The sequence below is a fragment of the Trachurus trachurus genome (genome assembly GCF_905171665.1).
Source record: "Trachurus trachurus genome assembly, chromosome: 18".
NCBI lineage: Eukaryota > Metazoa > Chordata > Actinopteri > Carangiformes > Carangidae > Trachurus > Trachurus trachurus.
In genome coordinates, this window is record NC_139909.1 from 21643485 (window position 1) to 21670811 (window position 27327).

Below are 27327 nucleotides of genomic sequence, written 5' to 3' on the forward strand. Positions count from 1 at the left end.
CAAGAGGTTCTGGATTACTTCTAGGTGGTCAGTAAGAAACCACAGTCGGAAAACACAGATAGATACATCTGTACTTAGTGATGTGACAGACAGAGAGGATGCAGAACAGATTGATCAGCAGGAAGATGATGAATTGATTCATCATGCTCAGCATCTCAAAACACAATTAAAATGTTTCTTGACTCTCTAATGAGAGTCTGGTAACAAATCTGCTCAGACGCATGTATTACAGAGTTGTATTTTCAGAATGGCTGCATTCAGAGAGAAGAGGGCTGTCATCACTGAGGGTTATTAATGTGGTTTCTGCTCTGCTCAAGGACACTTGTCTACTTTGTTATGCTCATATGCCTGGCCTCAATCGATCCCCGGGCCTCCTCAGATGCACTGTGGGGTGGACTCATCTGTGTGTGAAAAGATACAGATACAGAGGGAACACATCTCTAAAGTGATTTCTAAATCTGTTCGGAAAAAAAAGAAAAAGAAATAAAAAGCTGAAGCTGAGATCAGAGCGGGATCACACAAACTTGTGTGATTCCCTGTGGTGGAAAATGAAACTATGACAAAAACGTGAGCAGAATACAGATCAGAGAGGAATAAAATCTGAATTTTGAAAATGGAAATTAGGAACGCTGTTCATCTGATATTCTATAATTAGGTTTTTGAATTGTTCATATGGATACTATGACAAAGGAATATGAATACTGAGGTGATAATATGATATGTGGGAGTAAAGGAAAAAACTCCCTTCTTCCTCTTAGAAGAAGAAGAAAGAGTGGAGTGATCTATGTTTGATACGTTGCAGTTGTGAGATGCTGCAGGTGAATTATTGAGCTAGATCCTCAGATAAAGTCACTATATAAAAACAATTTAACTTAAAAAATACAGGGATGCAATACAATAAAGAGAGGAAGACAAAACCTCCTCTCACATCAGATGCTGACGGGAGAAAAGATGGCTGACTTGATTATACATTCCTACTGTGAAAGTAAAACTTTCCCTCAATAGCTATGTAAAGTATGTGTGTGTGTGGAGGGATGGGGTATACAAGGGGGGGCTTTGAAGAAAAAAAAAGCATCATTGCTCTCCCGCTGCCTCCGTCTACTCCTCTGCTCTGTCTCTTGGCTGCTCTCATCTGCACTCAGCCCCATCCCTCATCCGTTGGAGCGCAGGAATCAAAGACGTTGAAATGAAGCGATAATGTTGAGAGACTCTTAACAAAGCACATCCTAGTATAGAACACACACTCACACACAAACACTGTCTCCACATATCTTCATTAAGCCAAACATTGAGACTCAAAAAGGTCCTAATAAAAGGTGAACATTTACACCGAAGCTTAGATTTTACACTGCAGCCATCTATCACGGCAGTAAATATAAATACCCTGCTGCCTGTGATACTACAGTAACTATCAATACGATCTCTCTCTAGACGCATTGTATTAACAAGCCAAGACAATATAAAATTCAGCACAGGGCTTTACCAAAAACAGTTTGGGTATCAGCAAAAGGAGGGAAAGATCTATTAAAATGTCACAGCTTGAATGTACGCAGTGAAACGCACCTCGCTGTATATTAATTCTTTAGGGAAAGGGGAGAGCAGGATACTCCTGATTTATCGCCCTCTTCTGCCATCGTCATTTATCACTTCACTAGCCACCTGGTTAGCCGGCCTGATTCGGGGCTCGCTTTAAAACGGCCACTGCGTTTCCGCTTGGGGAAATTCCATTACAGGTCTGCGGACAGAGGAGAGGACGTACGTACGCGGTCCTCTCAGTCCAGCAGAGTTCAAAATATTACAGCCGGTGTTGGGGTGAGAGTCGGTCTGCACCACGCTGCTACTTCTAATTTCAACATGAGCACAGATACGCAACGCACATGCTTTTCCGCTTCCAACGCAGTCATGGAAATGAACTGTGCTGCTTCAGAACACATTATTAGCCCTCGGCCAATTACAAAACCTACATGGAACATGGATCAATTTCATTCTTGTTGAATTAATAGACATTTGACACAGGGTGGATGTTTCATTACAGAGACCATTATGTGCACTTGGGGATTTGCTGCAGGAAAATTTTCTGTTCAAACTGCAGCTAGCTCACTCGTATTATGATCTCCTGTGAACTCACATGTAGTGATTTAAGTGGAAATTTCCCTCCTAATCAATTGCAGTAATCATCCATGCTATTGATTTCTTTTTTTCCCCTTTAAAAGACATATTGTTGAGGGAAAATATCAGGATGCTTTGCATGAAGCGTGTGTTCTGAAAACCCTTTTTTATTTTAATACATTTAAGGTTATCTGTATCTACACAGGTGTTCTTGTTCAAGGTTATAATACTGTACTGTAAGAGCTCATGGAACTTCACACTGTGTTAGTGTTCTACAAATGGTCAGTACATTGGTCCGTCTTTCTGGATCAGAAGCCACCAAAAATTGAACAGCCTCATTTGTTCACATTTATAAGTGGGGGTTTCAACTGTTTTATCAGCATCTTCATTATCATCTCTAACGTGGGGATGGTGTGTAAAATTAAGCATGGAAACAGAACGGCTGTGCAAAACACTGCTGAGTTATCCAGCTGGAAATGGCCTGTTCTTTTATCCACATCTCTGATCTAATCTGACTTTTGTTAAGGCACTATGGAAGTGTTATCACAATTGCATTCATCTGGAGAAGTAATTACCATAAGTCCAAAAGACAAAGAAAATAGGAAGACATTTGTTCGACTCCACTGGCTCTACACAGAGGTCACATTGCTCTGTTGGCACGAGGCGAGATGTTGGTGTTTTGTCGAACAAACAAGGAAGAGATTTACAGAGTTTACAACATGGGGAAGGAGTGAGAGGCTGACAGAAAAATATGGAGAGAATCTGGTGTCTTTTTCAGAAAGTGTGTCTTCAGGACATCAGCAATTCTGCAATTTTGTGATGTCCCAAACTACGTATACAGTTTCTTCTCTCAGCTATACCCTACCACCAAAACCCACTGTCCACTACCCTTCTCTTTTACCTGTACTATGACCAACTAAGTGGTTATTCCATCACTCAGACAGCAAGTTTCATGCAGAAAACAAAGCACAATGGTTATAATGGTTGTAACTGTAATAAAGCTTAAAAGTGGAAGTGGAAGTGAAAACATTGGAATATTGGAATTGGAACATAGTGGTTAAAAAAGGTGGTTATTCATAGTTTTTGACTTAAAAATGTCATGTGATCTTTGGATCTAGTGTATCTGTCGTCCATCGCTCTTGACTTTCAGGTCAAAGATATAAAACATAAGATGATTTGTGTTTAAAATGTTTTTTTATTTACCTTCTATAACATGTTGGAAAATGCACTTTAAGAATTACCAAAATTTTAGCCTGAAAACAGGAACTGGCTTGAATAGACTTAACAGATCAGAATCAATTTAACATCACTACTTTTGTTTAAATTTCTCATGCTTTAAATGTTAAAGGCCTATACCAGTGACACAGGTGTCCCTGGGTGTATAGAGAAATGCAGTGGAGAAGACATTGACCAGTACAAGGGAAGAAAGAACAGGCAGTTACAGGAGTTGAGGAAGAGGACAGGAAGCAGAAGGAAAACAAGGTGAAGAGGAGACTGTCGGCTCAATTTATTGACAGCTCAACCCCCACAGGGATAAATACAAGTAAAGGTGTGTGTGTGTGTATGTGTCAGTCCTGATGATCTACCACGTCAACTTGAGTAAAGGTCTATCTCCTCTCCAATGCCCCAAGGAAACACTAGCATTTCTCTGCAGAGCTTCTTGAGTGTTTGCAGGCATGCACGTGTGTGGCTGTGGAAGTGTTTCTCTGGAGGAGAGTGATTAGGAACAAGAGAGACTGAGAGCGAGGGTGTGTGTGAGGGAATTTGGCTGTGTGACATGGAAGTATTTCCTCCCACCTAATCCTGTGTGTGGACAGTATTATCCAATATTCCATGTATTCTAGGAGCATAATTATCCCTAAAGCGGTGGCTACTATTTCAGCTGGTCAGCAACTACCCATGATAAACTCTGCTTCTGCTTGGACTGCAGCTGTCATTCATACCGGCCAAGATGAGAAGATGAGCCTGACATACTGTAAGTACTGTACTGTGGCAACAAAAATAGGGCACGGCCTACAAACTGCACAGTCAGTGCATCTGAGGTACTAATGTCTTTTTTTGTGTGTGTGCGTCCTACTATCCTGACCTTGTCTTTAATTTTATTCATACATATTACTGTCTCCAAGCTAAAAATGGCGATTGAAACAGTTATAAAGATAAATCTTCTCCTAAGTGCAATATAGTAGAAGTAGGTGGAGCACAACATAAGAAATACTGCATTTTGGCAGGATTTATAAGAGAGTGTAAAAATGAAGAAGTAAAGCTCATGAAATACATGGACACCTCCATCCCTGATGACCGTGAGTCAGAAATAGCTGGAAATTGATTAGAGTGATAGAGGGAGAGCAGAAGGCCTTTTAGCACCTGCCTGTGAATGCCATCTGTGTCATGCTAACACTAGACAAAATAGATAGACACGCACACGGACACACATCGCATGCAAAGTACATCTCATAGTCATGTTTACAGGAGTCGGTCTGGAGGTGTGTGGGGTATTTGGGAGTGTATTTGCACCACTGAATTCAATCAGGTCCAAAATATTGACTCAAGGCAGATGTGCGACGCCGCTATTTACAAAGCACCAACAAAGGAATTGACTAATATGAAATGTGTGAACTGAGTGCATGTGAAAAATAAATGTTTTCTCCTGTTTTTTTAACCTTCTTTTTATGTTCTGTTCTCTTTCCCGAGTCCGCAGACGCACATATCCCTCCCGCCTCGATTGTTTTTATCCCGGCATATACGGCGATAGGCTTTTGATAATGTTTGCGAGTGGCTACAGTGGTCTCGAAGCAATTACAAAGGCCCATTAATTGTCCTTTAATGCATATTGTGGTTTAAAAGCTTCTCCAATCTTTAATTAAAACCAAGCAAAGAGTGGAAAATTGGTTCAAAACAAAAGCTAATGCAGACCAAAAAAAGAAAGAGTCTTTTTTTTTCCTGATAAAGAAACAGGCAGATGTCTGGCTTACCTGCCAAAGCTACCAGGCTCATACACAAACAGACACTTTGGGGAAAAGAGATGAAGAACAGAGTGTTCACACAAACCAGAAGTTAAAGGATTCTAGCTCTGAGGGGTTTTAAAAATATGACTGAAATAACAGCACTGAATGTTGTAAATTACACTTCGCAATTACTGCTATTGTAGGTGAGAGTGTCTCACCTTATTTTATAAACCTATACTTCGCACTGAGTATTTTTAAATTTCAAAAGAAGTATGCCTATTATAGTAAAAGCACTAAGTCATATGTCGAGCTTTTCACCTACCACCACAGAATGTGGCCACCCGCCATCAGCCAATCCCCTTCAAGCTCTTGACACGGTGACTTCTAAACTCCGGCGGGCTAAAGCACTGCCCTATTTGGGAGAAGCCAAAATTGCCTTTGCATGCCCAAACGCTATTTCTTTCCTCACTCACGCTGCCTTCTTCCCGCCGCTTCCCAGCCAGCCAGCCTTTTTATTTCTCCACTCATGCTTTCACTCACACCGTCTGCAAATGGGAAGATAGCTGCAACCTCCCTGCACTCTCTCCATCTCATTTCTAGAGCCACCCCGCGACTGAGAGGTATAGAGAGGGTGCTGGTGCTGGTGTGTGTGTATTTATGGACATGAAAAAAAAAGCAAGCCAAGTAATTATTCAGGATTCACACTGCGTTTCTGGCCTAATGAGGTGGCGGTTAATTGCTAGGTCCGGACAGCAGCTCTTTGGGGCCCGACTGGCAAACAGTGCAGGGAGAAGATGGAAGTCACAGAGGAGGAGGAGGAGGTGGGAGAGGGGTGGGGAGTGAATAACAACAATCAACAAAAATGAGAGGGGAGAGTTATAGAGAATATGAGTCAATAAAAAGATAGTCAGACACCCTCTATGACTCGGCTTTTATGCGTGACCATGCTTGTCTCTCTGGCGGAGGACCTCTTGCGTGAAAACAGTTGATTTGCCTTATTGGATCAGGAGGTTTGAGGGGAGATTTTTTTTTCTGTTTGTTTGTCTGCAGCACTGCTTACTCATTCCTCCTGAGTTTGCTGCCTGGCTGATTTCAGCTGGTGATGAGAATCTGAGAGGTGCTAAAGCCTCCCCTTAAGACCGTCCTGATCCACGCCGCGCGCCGGTCCACGATGAAACCGGGGGTGACCTTCATCACAGCAAGGCGCCTTGGCAATCAATGTTAAAGCCCAAAAGCGAGTGCGTCACAGAAATAGCGAGGCCATTCTTCTGAAGAGACCCGCGGTCGTATTAGATTTTTTTTTTCTGCCTTCCTTTTCCACATTTCAAGTGACGCAGGCAAAATGATCACCTATGGAGTCGGCGGAGAGGATGAGAGCGAATGCTCTTCAGTGATCAGGCTTCATTAAAGTTTGGATGGTGAGAGGGGCCGGGGCGTGAGCGGCGCCCGCTGAAACCTATCAAGCTTATCAAGCATTAACAGTAGGCTAGCAAAAGCAAGGAGTACAACACTTAGCGAGCCGCAATTGGCCCTTTAGAGCTGTTGTCGGGTCGCTCAGAGTTGTGGCCCTCACATTAATGAAGGACTGAAGAAGTAGAGAGCCAGACAAAACATGCACCTACTGATCCAGTATAATATTTTGTTTTCTCTTATATTTATGCAGATAACAATGCCATGCAACGCTGCATGGCATTGTTATCTGTTTTCTTATTTCTTACTGCTATAACTGCTGCTAGTATTCTGCCCTCTCTTATATTTATGCAAGTCGTTATCTGTTTTGTTATTGCTGTAACTGGTGCTAATATTCTGTTTCTTATTATATTCACGCAGGTAGCTTCCTATTGTTATCTGTTTTTTTATGGTATGTCTGTCCGTCTTTAAATGTGAGGACTACAGATGGAAATTAGCTTTGAGTTAAATCCGGCACATTTACATGACGTCATGTTTGCATCACCAATTATTTATTAATGTGTATTGTCCTCATCAAATAAACAATAAATGAAATAAAATTATTATTTTTTTATTTTTTATTTACTGATGTTATGGCTTTTTAGAGCTACAAAGTTATGTCATTGGCCACCTATAAAGGGATTTTCTAGTCTTTTTGACCACTCGGAGCTTTGCAATATTGCAATGCTCACTCAAAGGCACACACACTGACTCAGGTCTATCTTGCCACGGAACACTTCAAAATTGCATTGCGAAATTGCATTACGCATACTGCACCGTATCATGCAGCACATGCATCGAGCGCCTCTCCGCCGACTTGAGCTTTTTTTGTGCTGGAAACGACACATTCTCATTTCCTTTTCCAGAGAGAGACGAGACACAGAGATGAGCGACTAGCAGAGGAGGTAGATTGAAATCGGCGGCGCCGCAAACACACTGGTACTTTTGTGCTCAATTAGTATGCCTGACGGCGCCGCGCGCTGGCAGCTGGAGTCATTGTACACATGCATGCGTGTGTTGCGCTCGCACACACGGCTAAACAGAGAATCGCACAACCCTTCTCTCTCCCTCTGTGTTCGCTCTCCATCTTGTTCCCTCTTTCTCTCGCACTCATTTAAACAGAAGAGAAGGAGAGAGAGAGCGAGGGAGAAACAAAGCCCTGGTACGGCACGCACTTACACAGCATCTCTGTCTGAGTTGGTTCCAGATGAATAAGGCAGAATACCAAGTGGCCCACTTATACGCTACGCAGAGACAAATAGACCAGTCAATCACTGCAGGCTGCTGCTGAATAACAAACGCTCGCTGCTGCTGCTGTGTGTGTGTGTACACAACAGGGTATAACTGCATCTTTTTTTTGTGTGGTTATGTGTTGTTCCACAAATGCATCTCTGTGCGTGAACATAGTGTGTACAGTATGTTCCACAACCCCCGCTTCCAGTTGAATGTGATGCGTTTTTCACCGTTACACCAGCTGTTTCTGCAGCTAATGAGAACAGAAACAGAAGAAAAGGTTGTATAACTTGTACAAAGAAATGTAGCAGCCAAGGTTAAGAACGTAAACTCCGGTATATATAATGTGTATAGAGAGGAGGAAGGCCATGGTTTCATTTGCACCTGCTTCGTCCTCCAAGTCGCGCTCCGTGCATTAGCCCCGCCCTCCGCTAAACCCGGCGTGTCTCCGGAGTGCAGAGTGCAGAACAAACTGCCCGACAGAAGGGGTCACTGAAGAGGTTCAAACAATACTCTTCAGCAAAATAGAGGAACGTCTCAGCCGGGAAGTGGAGCGTCTGAATTACTTCAGATACACAAACATACCGACAGCCCCATTGCTAGTCGGCAGCTCGCGGTGTGCGCTGCCCGCCTTTAATCCGTGAGTGAAATTCAACGGTGTTAACCCCGCGCTATGGTGATCGCTTCCAATGTAAACCCAGTGCCAATCAGACTGCCGGGCTTCTTCAGTGGTGTCTGTTCTTATCTGCTGTGTCAGGTGGAGGCTCATGAATAAGCAATGCCAGTATAAAGAAGAATCCTGCAGTCCAGTGGAACTTGGGGATGTGTAGGTTTGAATCCAGGAGGGGCAGCATGGTCTTAAAAGTTTCCTGTAACCCTTGTATTTTCTTTCTCTTCTTATGATTTTAATTTATTTCTATTAATTTATTTATTTATTTATTGTTTATTATTATTATTATTATTAGTAGTAGTAGTAGTATTATTATATTTTTTTTTCCTTAGGGATGAAGGCAAGAGTTGGCCTATGGGGTTCAGTCTGGGAGGGGGGTGGGATTTGAAGTTCTATTGCTGTTATTGTTGCTGTGAACTGTATATGAAAGTGATACTAAATAAATTGCACAAAAAAAAAAAAAAACTTGTTTCCTGAACAGGGATTTCTGGAGGTAAGAAAATATACAGCTCAATTCACGAAGCCAGTACTGCAGGATGTATAGAAATATTTTGGAAAAATGTATTTCCCTTATGTTGTTTCCAACTGCGAATACCACTTTTATAATAGTCATAAGTCATAAGACAATAACAATACTGATAAATAAAACAATAACAATAGCTGAATATTTGATGGTACACGGGAGGAACATGGAAGTGTGCTTTAAAAATCTCCTGAAGGAAATCCCCATCCCTGAGCATGGCCCCCGCCTCATCAGCCCCACAAACCCAACAGCCAGGTAACCATGATAATCCTATTTTAGAAGCAGCGTCTCTTCGTGTCACACTTTATTTGGTCCGCTGTCCTTCCCTCTGGGGAAACAGTAAGATGGGGTGACTATTTTTTTTAAAGGGACATTCACAAACATAATATTGAACTTTAAAACTCCATTAAGACCAGCACTAACAGAGATAATGACTCATCTTGGGCTTAAATCATCATTTAAATATATTTTAATTCCACAAATACTTTTGATAGCTGTGGTCAGGGACTACACCTCCATCATATTTCAGCTGGCAAACATGACTGGCTGATGTCCAACAGCTAATAAAAATCCAATAGAGACAAATGACTTGAGTTTATCTGGTATGAAACATCGATGCTGAAAAACGCTGCACAATGGAACCTTTTCAGTGAGTGTATGTGTGTGTGTAATATCTCCTCCATTCAAGCGTGGATCTGCTTTCATAAATAATAACTGCGGTGTCAATAATTTTGACAACCTTTCCACCCAGAGTGAAACAAATGACTGGGCTTAAACTGAGGAAATTGGACTTACGTTTTTTTTTCTATTGAACAATGTTTATCACGTGAATCCACAGCCTCCTGGTGTGGCTGTATTTACCTGTAGTGGCTTCTTTAGAGCATTGTAGCCTTCACACACAAACACGCACACACCCACTGCACACCCACAAGTCCACCTCTCTATTCACGGCCACCAAGGACGACTTCCCACAAACTGCAGTCTGAACACTGTTTGGAGAATAATTGCGCTAATTTTTTATTCCTCAGAGAAAATGAAAAGGTGGTTCAGGTTGGATGGGTCCTCTTTGAAGGGAAAATTAAAATAATTTCCACATCTCCTTTTGTCCGAATGAAAAGGGAAGCACATGAATGTATGTGTGAGAGAGAACAAACAGTGCATAGTGTGTGCGTGGAAGGTTAGATAAAAGGCATGTGTGCGTTATATTTTCGCTGTATCTTTCAGAGTGTGTCTGCTGAGTGACAGATAGAAGGAGTATGATGACACGGCAGGCTGGTTTGTCATGATTTCACTTTCTTTCCTTTTTTTGAAGCATCAGGAGTCCACGGACTTTATGAAAGAGATGACACCTGTTTATGTGGTGGGATCTGAGCTATAGGGTTTAAATAAAAGGGAATAAAAAGTTTTAAAGTGTTGTATTTCAGATACACAGGAGAGAAATCAAGGGCACATGACAGGAAACAGGTGTATGGTGTTTTACTGTGGAGAAGAAGAGGGTGTAACGGTGTCGATAGGGGCGTGAGTGTCAAGAAAATACAAAAGAAATGATGCAACAGCTCCAGCACCTGTTTCACAACAAATTACAAACACTCGCTGATGCAATAAGTCCTACCTTGGCTTTCAGAGCGGGGCTCAAGGAAAACTCCCTGAAGGTTGACAGTTTCTGATAAATGTTGATTCGTAAAGAAAAAAAGAAAGAACGGATGAAACGAAACAACAACAAAAAAGAGCTCAAGGATAGAAAGATGCCTTGTGTGGCGAAGAGGCACGGAAGAAAGAGAAGAAAAGGAGGACGGTGACAAGAAGATGGAGCCAAAGGAGTGGGCTCTCAAGGTTCGGCGTTTTTCAAGATGGCGTAAAATGAAGTCGTCGAGCTTGAGCCCTGAAAATGTGCAGCTGCAGTGGAGGGAGGAAGAACCTGTAAAAGAAAGCAGCTCCAGCTACATGTACTGTAGGCATGCACACCGGGAAGGAGGCTGACACACATTGGAATGCATTCACACATTCATTAGACAGTGATAGTAAATATTTATTTTCCTAGAGGTGCAATTGTTTTTCAATCAGTCAAATTTGCACCTAAAGTATGAAGGAGCTCTAAACTAAATGTCCAATTACTGAAGGTGTGTGAAACTGTGGTGTGGCAGCCTCCCTCCCTCCCTCCCCCAAACAAGAAAACACAGAGCAAGTTTCAGAAGACAAAGAGTAGAGGAGTGAAGTCTAACTAGCAGCCCATTACTGTAAAACTTTAATATTAGTACTAGTGTTCAGAAAGAGGAAGGATAGAGAGCTGGTGTCGGTGTTGATACTGTGAGTCTGTCTACAGAGAGTTGGAACTGACAGGTTTTTTTTTTTCCCAGTTATACAGTACATTACATCAGATCAGGCTGCTGGTGCGCTCCTCTCCTCCACTCTACACACTCATACAAAACCAGACACACAATCTTCTACGGTGCACTTCCTGGTGCCACACACTTCTACCTGTCATCTTTGAAACCAGCACAGTAAAAAAAAAAAGAACCCTGCAAATGCTCCCAATAGACAGAAGAAAAAAATCCACTGCAGGAATCAGCACCCCTCTACTCTCCTCTCTTCATCTTCATTTTCTCTCCCCCTCTCGAGGAGCGAGGGATCTCTGGGCTTATCTCTGCGAGGGCTGTCATGCCGACAGAGCAATTATTATCGCCCCTCTCCTTGCTTAAGTCTTCCAGGAGCCAAAGCAACACCTTGCTAATCAGCCACTTACTGTCATGCCCGGTCCTATGCCGTCGAAGCTAACACGGCGACGACAGCGGCGCGCAACAATGAGAGATAAACTCCCATCACAAATGAAAACACGAGGCGCTTTTTAGAGAAACAGAAAGAAAAAGGTGAGGGTGATACAGCTTAACTCGGCGCGCACCACTTAATAAGCAAACAAAGACTTATGCAAACAAGTCTATTAGCCTGTCACCCTGCCTCTGCCCCTGTTTAAATCAAACCTATGAGGAGTGCTGAATGCTAATTGCACACATGCTCTGTTTCAGCAAGCTGCACACACACACACAAACTGCAGAGAATACTTTTCATCACACAACTCCATGATAGGAGTTTGGATTTTTTTTCCCTTGTCATGAAGTTATTCTTAACCTTTGTCTTGTGTTAGCTTTCTGCTACCATCTATGATGTTAGGGTCAGTTTGGACCTGTGTCTTAAATCAGCTGTAAAATACAAAACATTTTTTTTCATCCAATTTGTTTTTCTTCTCTTGGTTAAATTGTTAGGCTTCCTCCATTCAAATATTGGTTTTAATATTTTTGGTGTGGACCCCTGGGCCTTTTTTGTCAGTATACCTCTTGTCTTCAATTGAACCTTCCTCTTGTCAGCTTTCTGCTACCATCTCTTGTGTTGGGGTCAGTTTTGACCTGAGTCTTAAAGAGGAATGAAGCAGGATTTTTCCTGTGGCTATGCTACATTTTTACCTTAATTAAAAAGCTCCGGAGTAATTGTGATAGTTAACGACATGACTTGTGACTTGTTTGGAGTGAGAATGGAGGCTCTCTGTCTTCCACCTGCCGTCTCTTGCAACATCAGTGTAGTACCTGGCTGCCGCCTCGGTGTCCCAGCTCTTGTCTCTGCTGCCACACAAATGCGCTCCGTAACCCGTAATCTTTTGTTTATGACAAATAAGACTACACAGGCATACACGTTGTAACATCGTATATGTTATGTGACGTTATCCACCGCTCCATGTATTGATTTTTCGTCGTCTTAGTTGTAAACAAATGCACATGGCTGGACTCGCATAGTTCCTCTTTAAACCCGCTGTAAAACTGACTAAAAACAACTATTTATCAACCAATTTGTTTCTCATCTCTTGGTTACATTATTAGGCTTCCTCATCCATGAAAAGGTTGGTTTAGCACTTATGATTACAGTTTTAACTCTCATTAGTGTTCTTATCGTTATAACGAGGTCAAAACCGATCCTAACAACACAATTGCCATAATCTTTACCAGAGAATTTTAGAATTTTGTGAATTTTTCATTTTTTTATTTTGTTTAAATGAAGGTTCCAGACCAAGTCAAAAAGTCTTGATGCTATAAACAAATTTATGCATTAAAAACCTAAAAACGGGTCAGTAGCAAGTAGCAACCCTAACACAAGAGTAAAGTGATGTACATTGCAATATAAATGCAAAAAGGAGACACTTGAGCTTCAACACTCAGTACGAGCATTAACCGTAATCATTGCAATAAATGATAATGTCAACCAAGGGAAGAGGCACTTAAAGCCAGTAAAATAAACAACACCCTTGAAATAATAACTCGTCATTTGGTCCTGTGGTGGTTCCACCCAGCTGGTGGAACCACGTGACAAGGACACGGGATTTGAATCATCGTTTCTCATGGTGGCGTGCGTTATCAGAGCCCTCGGGCGCCGGGGGGAGTCTGCCCCCGAGGCGACCTCATCTGTCCAATTTGAGGTGTTACTATGAATAACACGACAGTAATAGGAGCGTCGGAGCGCACGCCAGCGCGGTGCAGCTTGTGGTTTTGATATTTGACGTGTGCAATGATATGTTATCAGGATCTCTAATTAATGGACAAAGGGATCTAAGCGAAGAGGGGGGGAGATGTGCGAGGCCTTTAATGTGCTGCCGTCAGAGCCAGATATTTATGTATGTAAAAATGCAACCGTCTTATCAGCTTCAATGACAAATTAAGGCTGTAAAAGAGAAGCACATCCCATTCCCGCTAATTGAGAGCCCGAAGATTCACACAAATGGTCTCCTAAAGAGCTGTAAATGAGTGTTTCACTGGGAGGAAGCTGGTGGCACCAACGATGTCTACCCAACCAACGTGATTAAGGAGGAATTTTGTTGACTGAAACGATTTTAACTAATTGAGACATGCCATTTGACTGTAAATGGAGTAGTCTTTGTCTCTGTCTTTCCCTCTTCCTTTCAGATTTCTCAACAACCACTCAGCCAATCCAAAGTTTGTGTGTGTGTGCTGCTGCTGCTGCAGAGACTCAGTGAGACTAAGCTACGACAGGAACGTGCACATTACGCACCGCTTATTCACACATTGTTTCAGCAGTTGGAGCAAGAGTGTTAACATTTACACATCTTTTTTATTCCCTCATCCCTGGTCACTGCATCTCTGAGCATTCAAGATGTTTCAGTTCACATGCCAAGACTTGGAGTGTGAAGTTGTGCGGGTGATGCTCGCAAGAAAAACCTGCGAGCTGGGCTGAACACAAGCCAAGCAATCAGCCCCCACCGACAGGCGCCATTTGGAACACGTACACCGCACTCCTCCAAATGTTTTTTGAGATGATACGCCAGTCTCTTACTGCCACTTCAACAAGCAGCAGTGAAGTGGCCTGTGAAGCTTCCCCTCCTACAAACACCATCCACTCCCCCAGCAGCCACACACACTTGAAAGACGGCAGCAAACTGAAGACTCTTCACTTACGGTCATTGCAGAATGAGCCACCATAGGACGTCATGGTGCAGTCGCAGGTGAAGCCCTCCCACTGCTGGAGACACACCCCCTGATGGTAGCAGGACTCCTCCGTACAGGTGGTACTGGGTCCTGAGGGCACAGGCACAGCGGTGGGAACGGTTAAGAGTTTAGTTTTCAATACAATCTTCTGGTAGAATAGCAGAAAAGTGGAATTTCCAGCTGAACCAAATGGAAAACTTTACCGCTGGCAGTCCACCTTCTTGAGCATCAGCATATATCAATACATTTAAAAAAAAAATCTCTATTTAGCAAAATAATAAGTAAAGCGCCTCACGTTATTTGCATGTTTTCACTTCACGACATGTACCAGTGCGTCATGGCACATGTGAAGCAATTTGACTCACTGTACAATAATTAACACAATATTGTTAATAAACATAACGAGTTCTGCGTTTGAAGAGGAAAGCAGGATTTGTATCTTAACTATGCTACATTTTTACCTTAAAGCAGAAGTAAGTGATATATTTGTGTTAATATAAGTCTTAAATAGTTATATCTTCCGACAGCAATCACTTACATGGAGTGTTTGGACCGAAACACGGGTCTGTCAGTCACTCTGCTCTGCTCTGAGCCGAGGAGAAAACATTTCTCGTATCCTACAGTTTTTATCCAATGAGGAGAGAGAACGGCATGAAGGGCTGTGTGTGCAGCCAAGGGACGCCGTGAATGTGGCGACGTAGGGACGAGGACTGTTATGGTGCGTTCAAGGCAGCTCGTAACTCGTGTTTTTCCGACCTGTGAAGTCATACCAGTTCGATCTGGTACGAGTTCACGGGTCGGAAGTTACGAGTGGCCGTTATACGTAGTGACTTTCACAGGTAAAACAGGTCGGAAAAACACGAGTGGGATGCCTGGAACGCTACAAAGTCGTAAGTTGTGACTTGAAGCTGTAATTTACGGTTTCAAAAGCCTGCCTGGAACGCAGCATTAGCCAAAACGACCGGATCGCTTACTTCTGCTTTAATTAAACAGCTTTGGAGTAATTGTGATGGTTTGATAAATGGCTGAACTTGCTACAGGTATAATGGAGGCTCACTGTCTTCAATGTACTGTTTATTGTTTATTTATTGGATCTCCATTAGCACCAGCACATTAGCTTGGCTATTGTACGTGTCACTTATTGCCTCTCTTGGCTGCACTTTGCAAGATGGTGGCCAGCTCTCCCAGCTCTGATCTCTGTGCACCGCGATCCAAATGGACCTCATAACCTCTAATCTCTTATTCATGACAGATTAAACAAAACTATATATGAGTTCCCCTTTAAGAAGCTGTATGCACTTCAGGAGTGAAAGGAGTCAAATCCATCATAGCAGTGTGGTCTGTGAATGACTTTATATCAAACCTGTTTGAAAATGTTGTCACTGGCCCCAACTCTACTAACACTGTTCAATCAAACTGAGTATCAACAGCTTCAGCAGCCTTCAGCTCATTGTGGTGAACATGTCCTTCAGTATTAAACCTACGAGTTGTTGAACCAAATCAAGGCCAGAGAAGAATGTAAAAAAAAGTCTACAAATTTGAAAAAGTAATAATGAAAATGAAGGATTAATATTCTCCATTGAGATGCCAGGGCATGTTCTATGTCAGCACGTGTTCGCCATATGAACCTCATACACTGAAACCGTATCAAGGTTGTTTATCTGTTCATACGGTTTGTATGTCTTTACATAATTAACACATGATTCAAAGTAAATAACTAAATGTAAGAAAATTCTATCTAACATTGATAATAAATATTTAAAACATGCATAAAGCATTGTTTGAGAATTGTGTGTGAAAAGCGTAATAAAACACCTAAACCTCACATATCTGTATTAAAAGACCAAGTGAGTGGAACCAAAAGCAGCAGCTCATCCATGAAAGACTGAAAATGATTTGATTAATGTTCCTCTGAAATGTATTTAGATTAAATCTGATGTTAATTCAAGGTTGAAACCTGGAGTAATAGGCGGATTATGGGCACATTTGCATTGGAAATCAGTGTCGGTAGTGGTATAAGGTGCAATTTACTGTAGCATCTCTACTTTTTTTGTGTGTGCGTGGGTGTGTGTGTGTGCATGAAGATGGGTTGTCCTGTTGTTACTGCACCTCCCATGGTCACGGATGGCTGAAGACATTTAAATTGCTAATTAGAAACTCCACCATTGTGATTTCTCAGTGGAACTCCAGCCATTTACTCAGATATGTGCTGTGACAGGCTGCCTTGAAACCTCACATTATACAGAATACTCGTGACATGGTACGGAAAATAATTCATCTACTCTATTTTATTTGCTATTTTATTATGTATAGTTTGTTCTCTATCTATCTATCTATCTATCTATCTATCTATCTATCTATCTATCTATCTATCTATCTGCCTTACAGTAGTTGTCTCTGCATTATTTGAAGCAAATACAACTGGTGGAGAGGAGAGAGGACAAGATCAACATTAGGTTATTTCTAATTAAACAACTTCAAATGATTGTTTTCAGAATTAGATCAAGTTTTAGGCAAGAGAGCACCTCCAGATTAAAGTGGGTGAGGTGGCTGTTGTGTTCGCGGCGGTGGGGGTCCTCCTAAAAATCTTGATTAAACACGAACGTTTCAAACGAACTACGGTTCAGTGCCAAACTAATTTGTTTCTGCACAGATAAACAGACATCTCACTGTGTTGTTTCCAAATGACCCAATTAAACCCCCACCCTGAATCTGTCAGAAAATAAATAATTAAAAGTGATAAAAACAATAAATGGTACGTGAGACTTTTTACTCGGCTCCAAAATGTCCACTTGGAAGTGAATTATCAGCTCGTTCTGTTAGTCGCTCCTAACCACCTTATTGGCCTATTAATTACCCGCTAATAATGGATTCCCTTGAGGAGCTCATTAAACACATTGTCATAATTAATAACATGGATATGTAATCGTTTTCTCACTCTTCTCTTCAACTAGACATGGACCAAAACGTTTCTTCTCTGTCGCTGCCTGAGAACCTGTTATTGGGTGCCGTGGGTTTGGTGGAGCATAAAACTCCATCTGCCATGTTTGCTCCAAATGTGCAGGAAATTCCTCAACAATAAAGGCAGTAAGGACAACATCAGTTAAAAAAAAGAAAAAGTGAACAGATACATCTCCCCTCGCTGGCTGCTGTCACCTGTGTCTGCAGCCAACAGCTGGGTAACAACTGGAACATCTGCTCACATACTCACAGTGTAGTGTAGCCTGGACGCTCAAATGAAGACTGATTTGAGGGTTTAAAATTTAGAGGGAAAATATTGTTTAACTTCTTTCTCATTGTAAAATGGGGCAAGAATGGTGGTTAGCGCTTTCGCCGCCCAGTGAGAAGGTTGCAGGTTTGATTTCCGGGCCTGGGGCCTTTCTGGGTGGACTTCTGTCCAGGTTCTCTAGCTTCCTCCACCAGTCCAAAAACATGCTCACTAGGTTGATTGACTGCCCTAAATTACCCTTACTATGTGAATGTGAGTGTAGTGATGTCACAATTATAGATTTTCTTGGTACGATAATTGTCAGAGAAATAATCACGGTGTAATGATAATCATAAATATTATGCATTAATAAATTTCACAACACTATGAATGTGTAAAATCAAATATAATCAAAATAAAATTACACTACTAATTATATACACAAAATATTTGAAGTGTCCATTTATATATGACCAATCATTAATCCCCCAGGGGATCATTAATTGTCATATCTTCCAAATGTTTTACTTTATTTATTTATTTTTAAATACAAATGCCACACTAACATTTAAATTCCTGCCAATTCAGTGCTACGTTTGGTAAACTGACATAACATTAACATGATTTAACATGACTTAATATGTTAGTTTGTTTGGAGGGAACAAGTCTGTGGTTCTGACATAATATTTTTTTTTGAAATTGACGATATTTAGGAATATTTATGATTCATTTATTGTGCCGTTTAATACCGCTAATTGTGAAAATAAGTAATCGTGACATCCCTAGTGTCTCTGTGTGTGTTGTTCATCTCTATATGTGACTGGCAACCTGTCCAGGGTGTACCCCACCCTCACCCTGTGTCAGCTGGGATTGGCTCCAGCCCCCCTGTGACCCTACATGGATAAATGCTTTATGGATGGATCTTAAAAACGTATTTCCATCCATCTTAGAATTAGTTTTCACTCTGCTGTTTTTGCTCACTCCTCTACTTCTACTGTGCATAATTCTAGGTTGTTATATTCACATGTTTTGTTGCAGTATGTTTTCCCCTCAGTCTCAGCCTCCTCCCCCTCCCCCTCTTGTTCTCTGTAGTTATGATCTGCTGAGTCAGTAGACAGCAACAAGAACAAGCCCAGTGTTCTGGCCTTTGTTTGGCCTGCAGAGTCTGCAGGGACCTGGACCAGCAGCCACCTCTGACCACTCTGTATCCCCGGTCCACCAGCTAACAATGACCTCGCAGCCAAGGCAGTCAGGACGTTGGCATTGATCCATGTGCGGGGCAGCAGTGCATTTTGGAAAAGTCATTTTCATTACAGCAAGTCAGAGACTCGGTCCCAATAGTTGTTGTTGGAGATCAATCAACACTAGAAACCCATTAAATACTGTTGTAATTTGGCTGATTTTCTGTTGGCTTCTCTGCTGCACGGCAAAGAATAATAATCTGAATTTCATTATAGTAAATGCAGATACCTAGTCATAATTATTTTTGATGTAGCCTATTCCGCCAACATCAACAATATGGATTTGCAACAGCCCCCCAGTCTAGGTCTAATATTATTTGTCAAAAGGGTCCATCCTTCTGTAACCACTCAATTATAACTGCACAGCTCGCTTGCACATCCAATCATTAACTAATATTAGCATCCATTTCAGGAGCCTACTGGAGTCAGAGTGATAACTTAATGCAGGTTTAAACTGTTTCTGTAACAAAGTAATAGTGGTGTATTACTGTAGGCAGGTAATAAGGCTTGGCTGGAGGAGGTGGTAGTGTTAGGGATGGAGGAGAGGGAAAATAAAATAAAAAAAAGTGCTGGATCGGTGCCGCATTGAGTCGGCCAGCGTGACCCTCAGGGAAATCAAGTCCGCGCTCTCTGAGACTCAGTACGGCATAGAGACGTGGAGGTAAAGGCTGGGGGTGTGTGTGTGGACGGGGAATAGAGGGAGGCTATAACCAAAATCTGCTGGTATACTAAAGATTAACTCAACACAGGAGCTGTGCAGCCCAGTGGTGTGAAACGAGCACGGTAGACAAAATGGGATAAGAAAAGAAAAAAAAAAATCAAATGAGGGCGGGTGTCGCTGAGATTAGCCACTGACAATAACATTAGGGGAGGGAGACACCTCCTTCAGGTAGGTTTTATGGGGCCATAAAGAGGATGTAGAGAGGACAAGGTTTTAGATTGTAAAGACTGGCCAGAGCTGTGAGACTTTGGGGCGGGGCTGCTGAAATACAACCAAAGGATAATACACTGACTTACTGTAGTGGTGTCTGTGCACGGAGCAGCCGGTGTGTAATCAGGGGAACCCATCCAATTTATGGGTGTAAATAAAAACAACTTTAAAAGGTAGAGTGGCTATTTAACCCATACAGAGAAATAATGTGTCCCTATATCAAGAATAATGTTGACACATGTCACAAGCATGGCAATATATTATAATTATTATATAGAGAGATATATAAATTGAAATATATTGATTTATAACAAATATGGAAGTTAATCACATAGGAAATGATCACAGTAACTGGTATACTGTATGTACATGTATCAATCTACCTTTATGATTGATTTGTATATGGTACTGTATGAACATTTTGTAGACCTATGTCAACAAGAAATAGTTGATTTATGCATGGAAGTTTTTGGTTTTTATTTAATCATTAAATTTGAACATGTCTGTCTACTCATTCAGGTAAAGTGTTTTCAGACTTCTGGAACCCACTGGTTACAATAGGAACATATGCTGACTTTAGACTTTAGGAAGCAGATACGCATATGTCTAGTATTTGTATGGGATAGACAGTATATTAAATATTTCCATTTTGCAATACGTATATAAGTTTTACATGCATGTTCATAGATAGATTATCACTTTATGTATATATATGAAATTTGCATTTAGGAAAGCATAGAACAAAGGTGGCATGGTGGAAATGTGTACTGTTTGTAGCTACTTTGTTGCAAGCACTTGCAGAACTTTTTAAGGAACAATTAGCACAGCACATTATCATTACCAGAAATAAACAAGTTTTTTTTTTTTTATATATATATCTCTTTAAATGACAGACTGAAATAAGATTGTCAAAAATAAATGAATACATAAAAAGACTGATGGCACTCCTGCGTAGGTTTCCTCATAATTATCTGTCAAACTGAGCCATCCTTGATGAGAAGTCATTGTAAACTTGGCATTGTCAGTGACAGGGGAAAAAAGAAAGAAAATGCCAATAATAAAAACAGCACTGGTTTATACACTGCATGATAACAGAATCATTCCAAATCAATTCTATTTAATTTCCCCTGTTGCTTCACAGAAGAGCAGAGTAAATAGGCAAATATAAGAATATATTAATATCAGCTATTCAAAAACATACAAATGCACTACATGTTGTGAGAACATGTGAACTCACCATCGCAGCCTCGTTCCACGTGACCCACCCTGTGGAGGGCATCTGCGATCAGGTCGGGGAGTCTCCCATTCAGATCCACGGAGGCCAGGCAGCCCTGGTACCCGTCCCGGGACGCTATCAGCTTGGGCAGATTGCTGTACATGTTCTTCGTCACGCCACCGATGTACAGCTCCCCTGCAGAAAACACACACACACAGAAACCAGTTCCGTTTATGATTTCAGCATCCATAGACATTATTAGTCAGATGATGAAGATGTGTGGTCAAGTGGGCACAAAAAAGTTACCACACTCTGTTCTATATGTTCCATAAACTACTATTTTGTTGTTGCTGTAGTTCAGATTCTTCAGATTTTATATTATTTTTAAAATGGGAACAGCACATATTGATGAACACTATTGTGTAAATATGTGGGATTGTAGCCAAGTGGCTAATTTCCATCCCCAGTCCCATTGGCAGGACTACGACAATAGAACAATGCATCATGATAACACCTTGACAATTATGATATGAACAACATACGTATATTAATTGGCCAAAAAGGTATTAAGGGGACCAAGAGATTACAGAACAGTTATAAAGTGTTACAGTGCGAATTATAGTGCTACGTGTATTCAATTATTCTGATTGCACAATGCCCCAATAAAGTGCAGGATTGACTTAAATTGCACTATGCCCATGGCACATGATTGCACATGCAGATGTGTGTCTAATATTGCACTAAATTTGTATACATAAATGTATTATGTACACACTATTGTAAGGAATTGATATACATAATTATATGTATATACAATATACAGAAAAATAAATAAAAATACAGAGTGGTAAATGGACCATTGCTGGGAAAAACTCAGGTTAGATTCCCGATTATGAAGGTATTCAAAGAAGTAATGGGATAAAAACATCTCAGATGACTTTATTATGACATTACTATAAATCTTTCTAATTCTTTTATTTTATTTTTCCATGTAAATACATTTTCAGTCTTCTGTGACCTTCCATATCAGAACCATAATACAACTCAGCTGTACACAATTAGCTGAGTACAAAGGAATCAAAAGTAAAAAGCTGCATGTTATTGTCAAGTATTCTACACATGATGTCCCTGTTGTAATTGCCCGTCTCCTACTACGCTTCCTACACACGGATGCTACATGAATGGACTGCTTAACATCATGCACAATGAAAATACAGCTGTATACAATACAGTTGTGACGTAAGTCAAACTATTATTTGCAATGCACAACAGGCTATTGATTATATATGACATCTGCCATGATCATATACAATAGGTCTATAGCAGAGTTACAGGGACTTAAGGTCTTTATGTCAGAGCACTATACAAATCATATAATGTCTCACAGCTCATTGACGCACTCTGCTAAACCTAGAAATAAGAATCGGTTTGTTCACATTATAAACACACTCGTAACTTGTGTCTCATACGCTGTTGTGCTGGTTTAGATAAAATTGTTCCTCGCTTACAGACTGTTGCTTCATGTGTGGGTAAACAGTCTCGGATGACATAATCTGCCCTTTGATTATAAGAGCCATTCATGTGCAGCGAGTGTTGATCATGTGCATAAAAGAGAAGAGTTCTGATCAACAGGGGAACGAGGCTGAGCTCACGTCTCCGCTGTGTGCAGCACTACTCTGCTTTTGTTTCAGCTTCATGATTAATTTGCTCACTAGAAAATGTTTCCCCAGTGGTGTTACCGTCCTTAAAGAGCAAACGCAGCTCTATTTTCGCCGGTATGCGCGTGAGTCACAGACTGTACCTACAATAGCACACACAGGTAGCAAGACTCAGAATTGACATTTTAAAGCCGAGCAATGTGAACGTTGGAAAGAGATGTCCCCTGACAAAACGCTTGTCGTTACAAAAAGGTGCCGGGGACATGTTTTGACAATTACATGATTCAAAGATGTAGCTCACAGTTGACAGTAATAGATTGTGCAGCATTAAGGCTGAAGCACAGAGAACGACATTCGATGGTTACAAAGATTTATTTCTCCGCTCCTGCCCCATACACTGTTCCCTCCTCCTCCTGGGAGAGAAGAACAGAATATAAACAAGAGCGCTTCCTCATGGAAGTGGACTTTGTAAGTCGGGAGTTTTGGGATATCTCCGCGCTCAAGTACAATTAAGGTCTCTTTACATTACAACATAAAAGGAAACGTCTATCCACTTTTAAGCCCAATTATTTTCCCCTTTCTTTCTTTCTCCCTTCCTTCTCGCAGCCCCTTCTGTTCTGTGGAGTTGTGCAGAAAATGCCAAGTGAAATTATGAAAAACACAAAGAGGCCTTTGATGTAAGTGCATATGAATAAACACAGTTTGAAATGCTTCAGGCATTTCTCATCATCAAAACTCCTACTTTACGCTTTATCTTTAAGTAAGCATAAAATGAACATCCAGCAAAACCTTTCACGGGGACAAGATCGTGTTGCAGAGATAGAACTATCAGGATTTTTTTTTTTTTTTGTTCCACAGATGAAAACTAGAACTTTCAACTTTAGCACTCTGCGAAGCAATGAGCCACGAGGTCAATTATATGTGGACTTTGTGTAATGGAATGAGTCAATGATGTTTGCCAACTTCTCTCTAGAATTAATGAGTACTTGACACTTCATATTTCCCGGCCGAGGCTCCCGGGCATTATAATCAATACAATGAATTCATTAGCTGTCTGACTGAGTGATGTCCTGGATTCGCGGCGGTAAGAACCATTTAGCAAATATGAAATTATCGGTACCGAGTTAATCTCAAAAGGGCAAACAGTGAATTTCTCGCATAAGTCAACAGCATGTTTGAGACAACACTGACTGTGTAGACAGGACAAGAGAGGGAGAGGAGAGAAAAATTAGCAATGTCAGTTTTGTTTTGTTCCCGTGGAGCAAAGACACACACTCCCACTCTGAGAATCACTGTGTTGAGCTTGGAAAGGAATACTCTTTTTGTCTGAATTGCGGATTTCTTTGGGACAGACAGTTGGTCCCACACATCGTACATTACAGCTCGGTTCTAAATGTGACATGGCTGCCGTGCTGCTAAGGGTGTTTACTCCACTTCCTCGCACTTTAAAGCTGTGAGCAGACGAGTTGGCACGTTCACAGTGTGTCTGCATGAAAGACGGAAGCAAATTGTGCTACATGCAAAAATTAATGAAGTCGAGTGAACCAGCAGGAATCTGAACCACTCTCTCTCTTTCTTTTTTCTATTCACGCAGTAAAGCACTTTAACTTGTGAACTGAAACCTTTTTTTGTTTTTGGCACATCCACCATTTTTACATTTGTTCATAGAAAATGCTCTTCAGGGCAAGTTTTTCCAAGTTTTACAATGATCAAAGTGTTTAAATACAACATAGCAAGCAAGTCTATGTATTGTATTGTCTATGTTGGTATTTTGATATTGATTAAGCTATTATTCTCATTATCATTGTTGTTGTTGCTCATGAGGTCCTAATGGACACATGTACACACGTGCACACACACACATATATTTTCTGTTGTTTTTTTATATTTATTATTGTTGTCAGTCATTATTCTATTTTTTCTTTTTTTTTTAATACATTTTTTTCATGTTATTTTGTGTTTTTTCACATTAAACTGTAATATAAAGTGGAGGCTTAAAAATAAGCCCTTTGTGGCTTTTTGCCTCTCCCTGCACTGTCCTATTGTTACCTATCATGTTTTATGTTGTATTCTTCTAACTTGTGCAAAAATAAAAATTCAAATTCAAGTGATGTTCTCAAGTTTTACTTTATACCTTTAGGCTTTAAGGTATATCTTAAAAATGATTAACTAAATAACATACATACATGAAACTTGGGAAAAAGTCATTTAAATGGCATACATTGACATACAAATATTATGCATACTAGATAAGAGACATGTAAGCATATGAACATTTTCATGTGTAGATTGTTGTTTCAATAGACTGTTATATGTAAAGGGAATAAACACATTAAAATTACCAAACAAATTCAAACAATTACAGATTCTAACATTAGTATTTCATTATTGTTACAGCCAAGTATCATCATATACAGTATGTGTGAATGTGCTGTAGCTTATATCTATCTTGATACTGAGTAACATCTGTTTTATTTTCCTGATTTTTAATTTATTTTTATTATTCATATTTATTGCATTATTGTTATTTGTATATTTTATTTCATTTATTTATTTTGCTTCCCTCTTGCCTGGGGTATTGAGTTCTACTGTGAGTGTATAGTGTGAAAATCAATACAAATATTTGAATAATAATAATAACTTATATCTATCTTGGTGATGTTCACATATGTTTTATGTGTTATTTGCCCCTATGCCATCACTCTTGACATAGGGGCAAATATCAATTCAATCAATTCAATTGTTTATTCCTCAAATACTTAAAACGTACAGAGTACAGACAATGCAATGGAATGCATTCTGCCAGACACCGCCTAAGGTGTCTCAATATATTACATTTATTATATTCCTGTATGTAGTAGTGTCAATATGGTGTTACAAAATATGATAACATCCCTTCGGTGCATGTTAGGCTTGTGCATCATTTAGTTATCTGTTCATCCTGCTGCTTTTCACAATGCATTGAGTGTAGTTGTTCCTTTTGTTTGGTTTTTTACAGTAATGGACACTCTCCACCTCCCTACACTCATATTTCAGCCAAAAAAAGGCAAGAAGATTCAGTAAACACCATTAGATATCACAGGATATTGTGAGAATAACTTTACTGGGAATTCTTTTGGCCACTAAATCAGAAAAAAATGATATCACTAGAACTTTTTCACCAAGCTATGTTATTGCTATTGATACAAGATATATAATTAAGGTTTAAGGTCTTTGGGATTGTTCCAAGGGGGGCAGGTTGGAATGATGAGTAACCATTACCCCCCCCCCCCCCCCCCCCCCCCCCCCTCCCCCCCCTCCCGAAGCCAGAGACCGTGTCCTGCTCTGGCTCTGCTGCCCCAGCAGTGATGAATGCCTCTGCTGCCGAAGAGCTCCAAGCAACCCACAAGACGGGACCAATTACAGCCTCCCAGACACCGCTAGAGACCACCACCTTCACATCTCCACAGTTACCATAATGACCTCTCAGGGGCCAATGGGGAGGAGTCGGGATGCTGTGATACGGGGGCCCAGGAGAACCTCTGACGGCACAATCTGGATGAGCACACTGACTTTAACACTCACACTTGGACGGTGAAACAGTTTTTTGAAACACGGATCTTTAAGATGATGGTTTCATTTGTCTTGTCCATGCTGCCGCTTGGCCATCCAAAGAAACCTGATGTGTGACTCATCACAGAGATTGGTGGCTGACCTTAAGACCCGTGACAGCCAATCACAACTTGTTATATCATTTCTGGCAAACAGGAGCACTGACTGAAACGCATAAGCGGTTTTCTTGATTCCTTACAAGTTCCCTCAGAGTTGTACGGGGAAAACCTCACAGCTCCAATTTCACCGTTTTCATTATCTCTGAGTTATCTGCAAGGGGAATATATTCTGTGTGTGTGGGACCCCTGGCACCCATAATAACACCCAAATAATGTCCGATGTGTGAAGAGCTCCAGCAAGTAGAGAAGTTTACTTTTTTAGACATGCAGTATAGTGTTTAAATCCAATAGCGGTGTTAAGCTATTCATTTCATCCTGCCGGTACACCTTGTCAACGCCAGACAAGACCTGTATTTCACACTTGCCTGTAATTGGCTCCCAAGTGAAGTGATGGTATTGCAGCCTTTGCCCATATCAATAGCAGTACCTCGGCAACACTGGCAATACTTTATTATACATTATTTATACCCATCATTAAGAGAGGTTTGATGATGAGAGTAGGCCACGGACGCACAACGCCCGGTCTCATCTCTAAACAATACTCCCTCTCGCCAATTCCCCGGCGAACACAAAGCCGACCATTAACTTTCATTAAATGCTCTATTAAGAACGTCTGCCTCCCTCTCGAGTCCTCGCTCTCTCTCCTCCTCTGTTGCTGGTGCTGCTTCGCTCTCATGCCACCTCTAATTGACAAGGATTGAATGTTTGCTGATGAGGATACAAAAACTAGGGACTACTTTATGATGGGATCAGGCCCGGTCGCCGCACGTATTGATTCATTTAATACTGTTGTGGTTGATAAACCCATGCAAACTCACACACACACGAATGAGTGACTCGTTCGCCACAACGGACGTGAAGAATGTGCGATCGCTAATTACAGAGGCGCTCCGAGACACCGCAACAAGCCGATTGGTGTAAAAGAATAAATGTTGGCGCTGCTTGTGC

General features: G+C 41.0%; 1 protein-coding gene across 1 annotated transcript in view; it reads right to left on the reverse strand.

The window, feature by feature from the left end:
- Positions 1-27327, reverse strand: part of nrxn2b (neurexin 2b) — a gene marked incomplete at its 3' end in the record, with an annotated part of 720187 nt that overhangs the window by 304079 nt on the left and 388781 nt on the right. The window contains exons 14-15 of the mRNA XM_083993168.1: positions 21033-21206; positions 14386-14505 (exon numbers count right to left, since the gene is read on the reverse strand). Of these exons, the coding sequence (XP_083849294.1) occupies positions 14386-14505; positions 21033-21206 (294 nt within the window). The remainder of the gene's footprint in view (positions 1-14385; positions 14506-21032; positions 21207-27327) is intronic.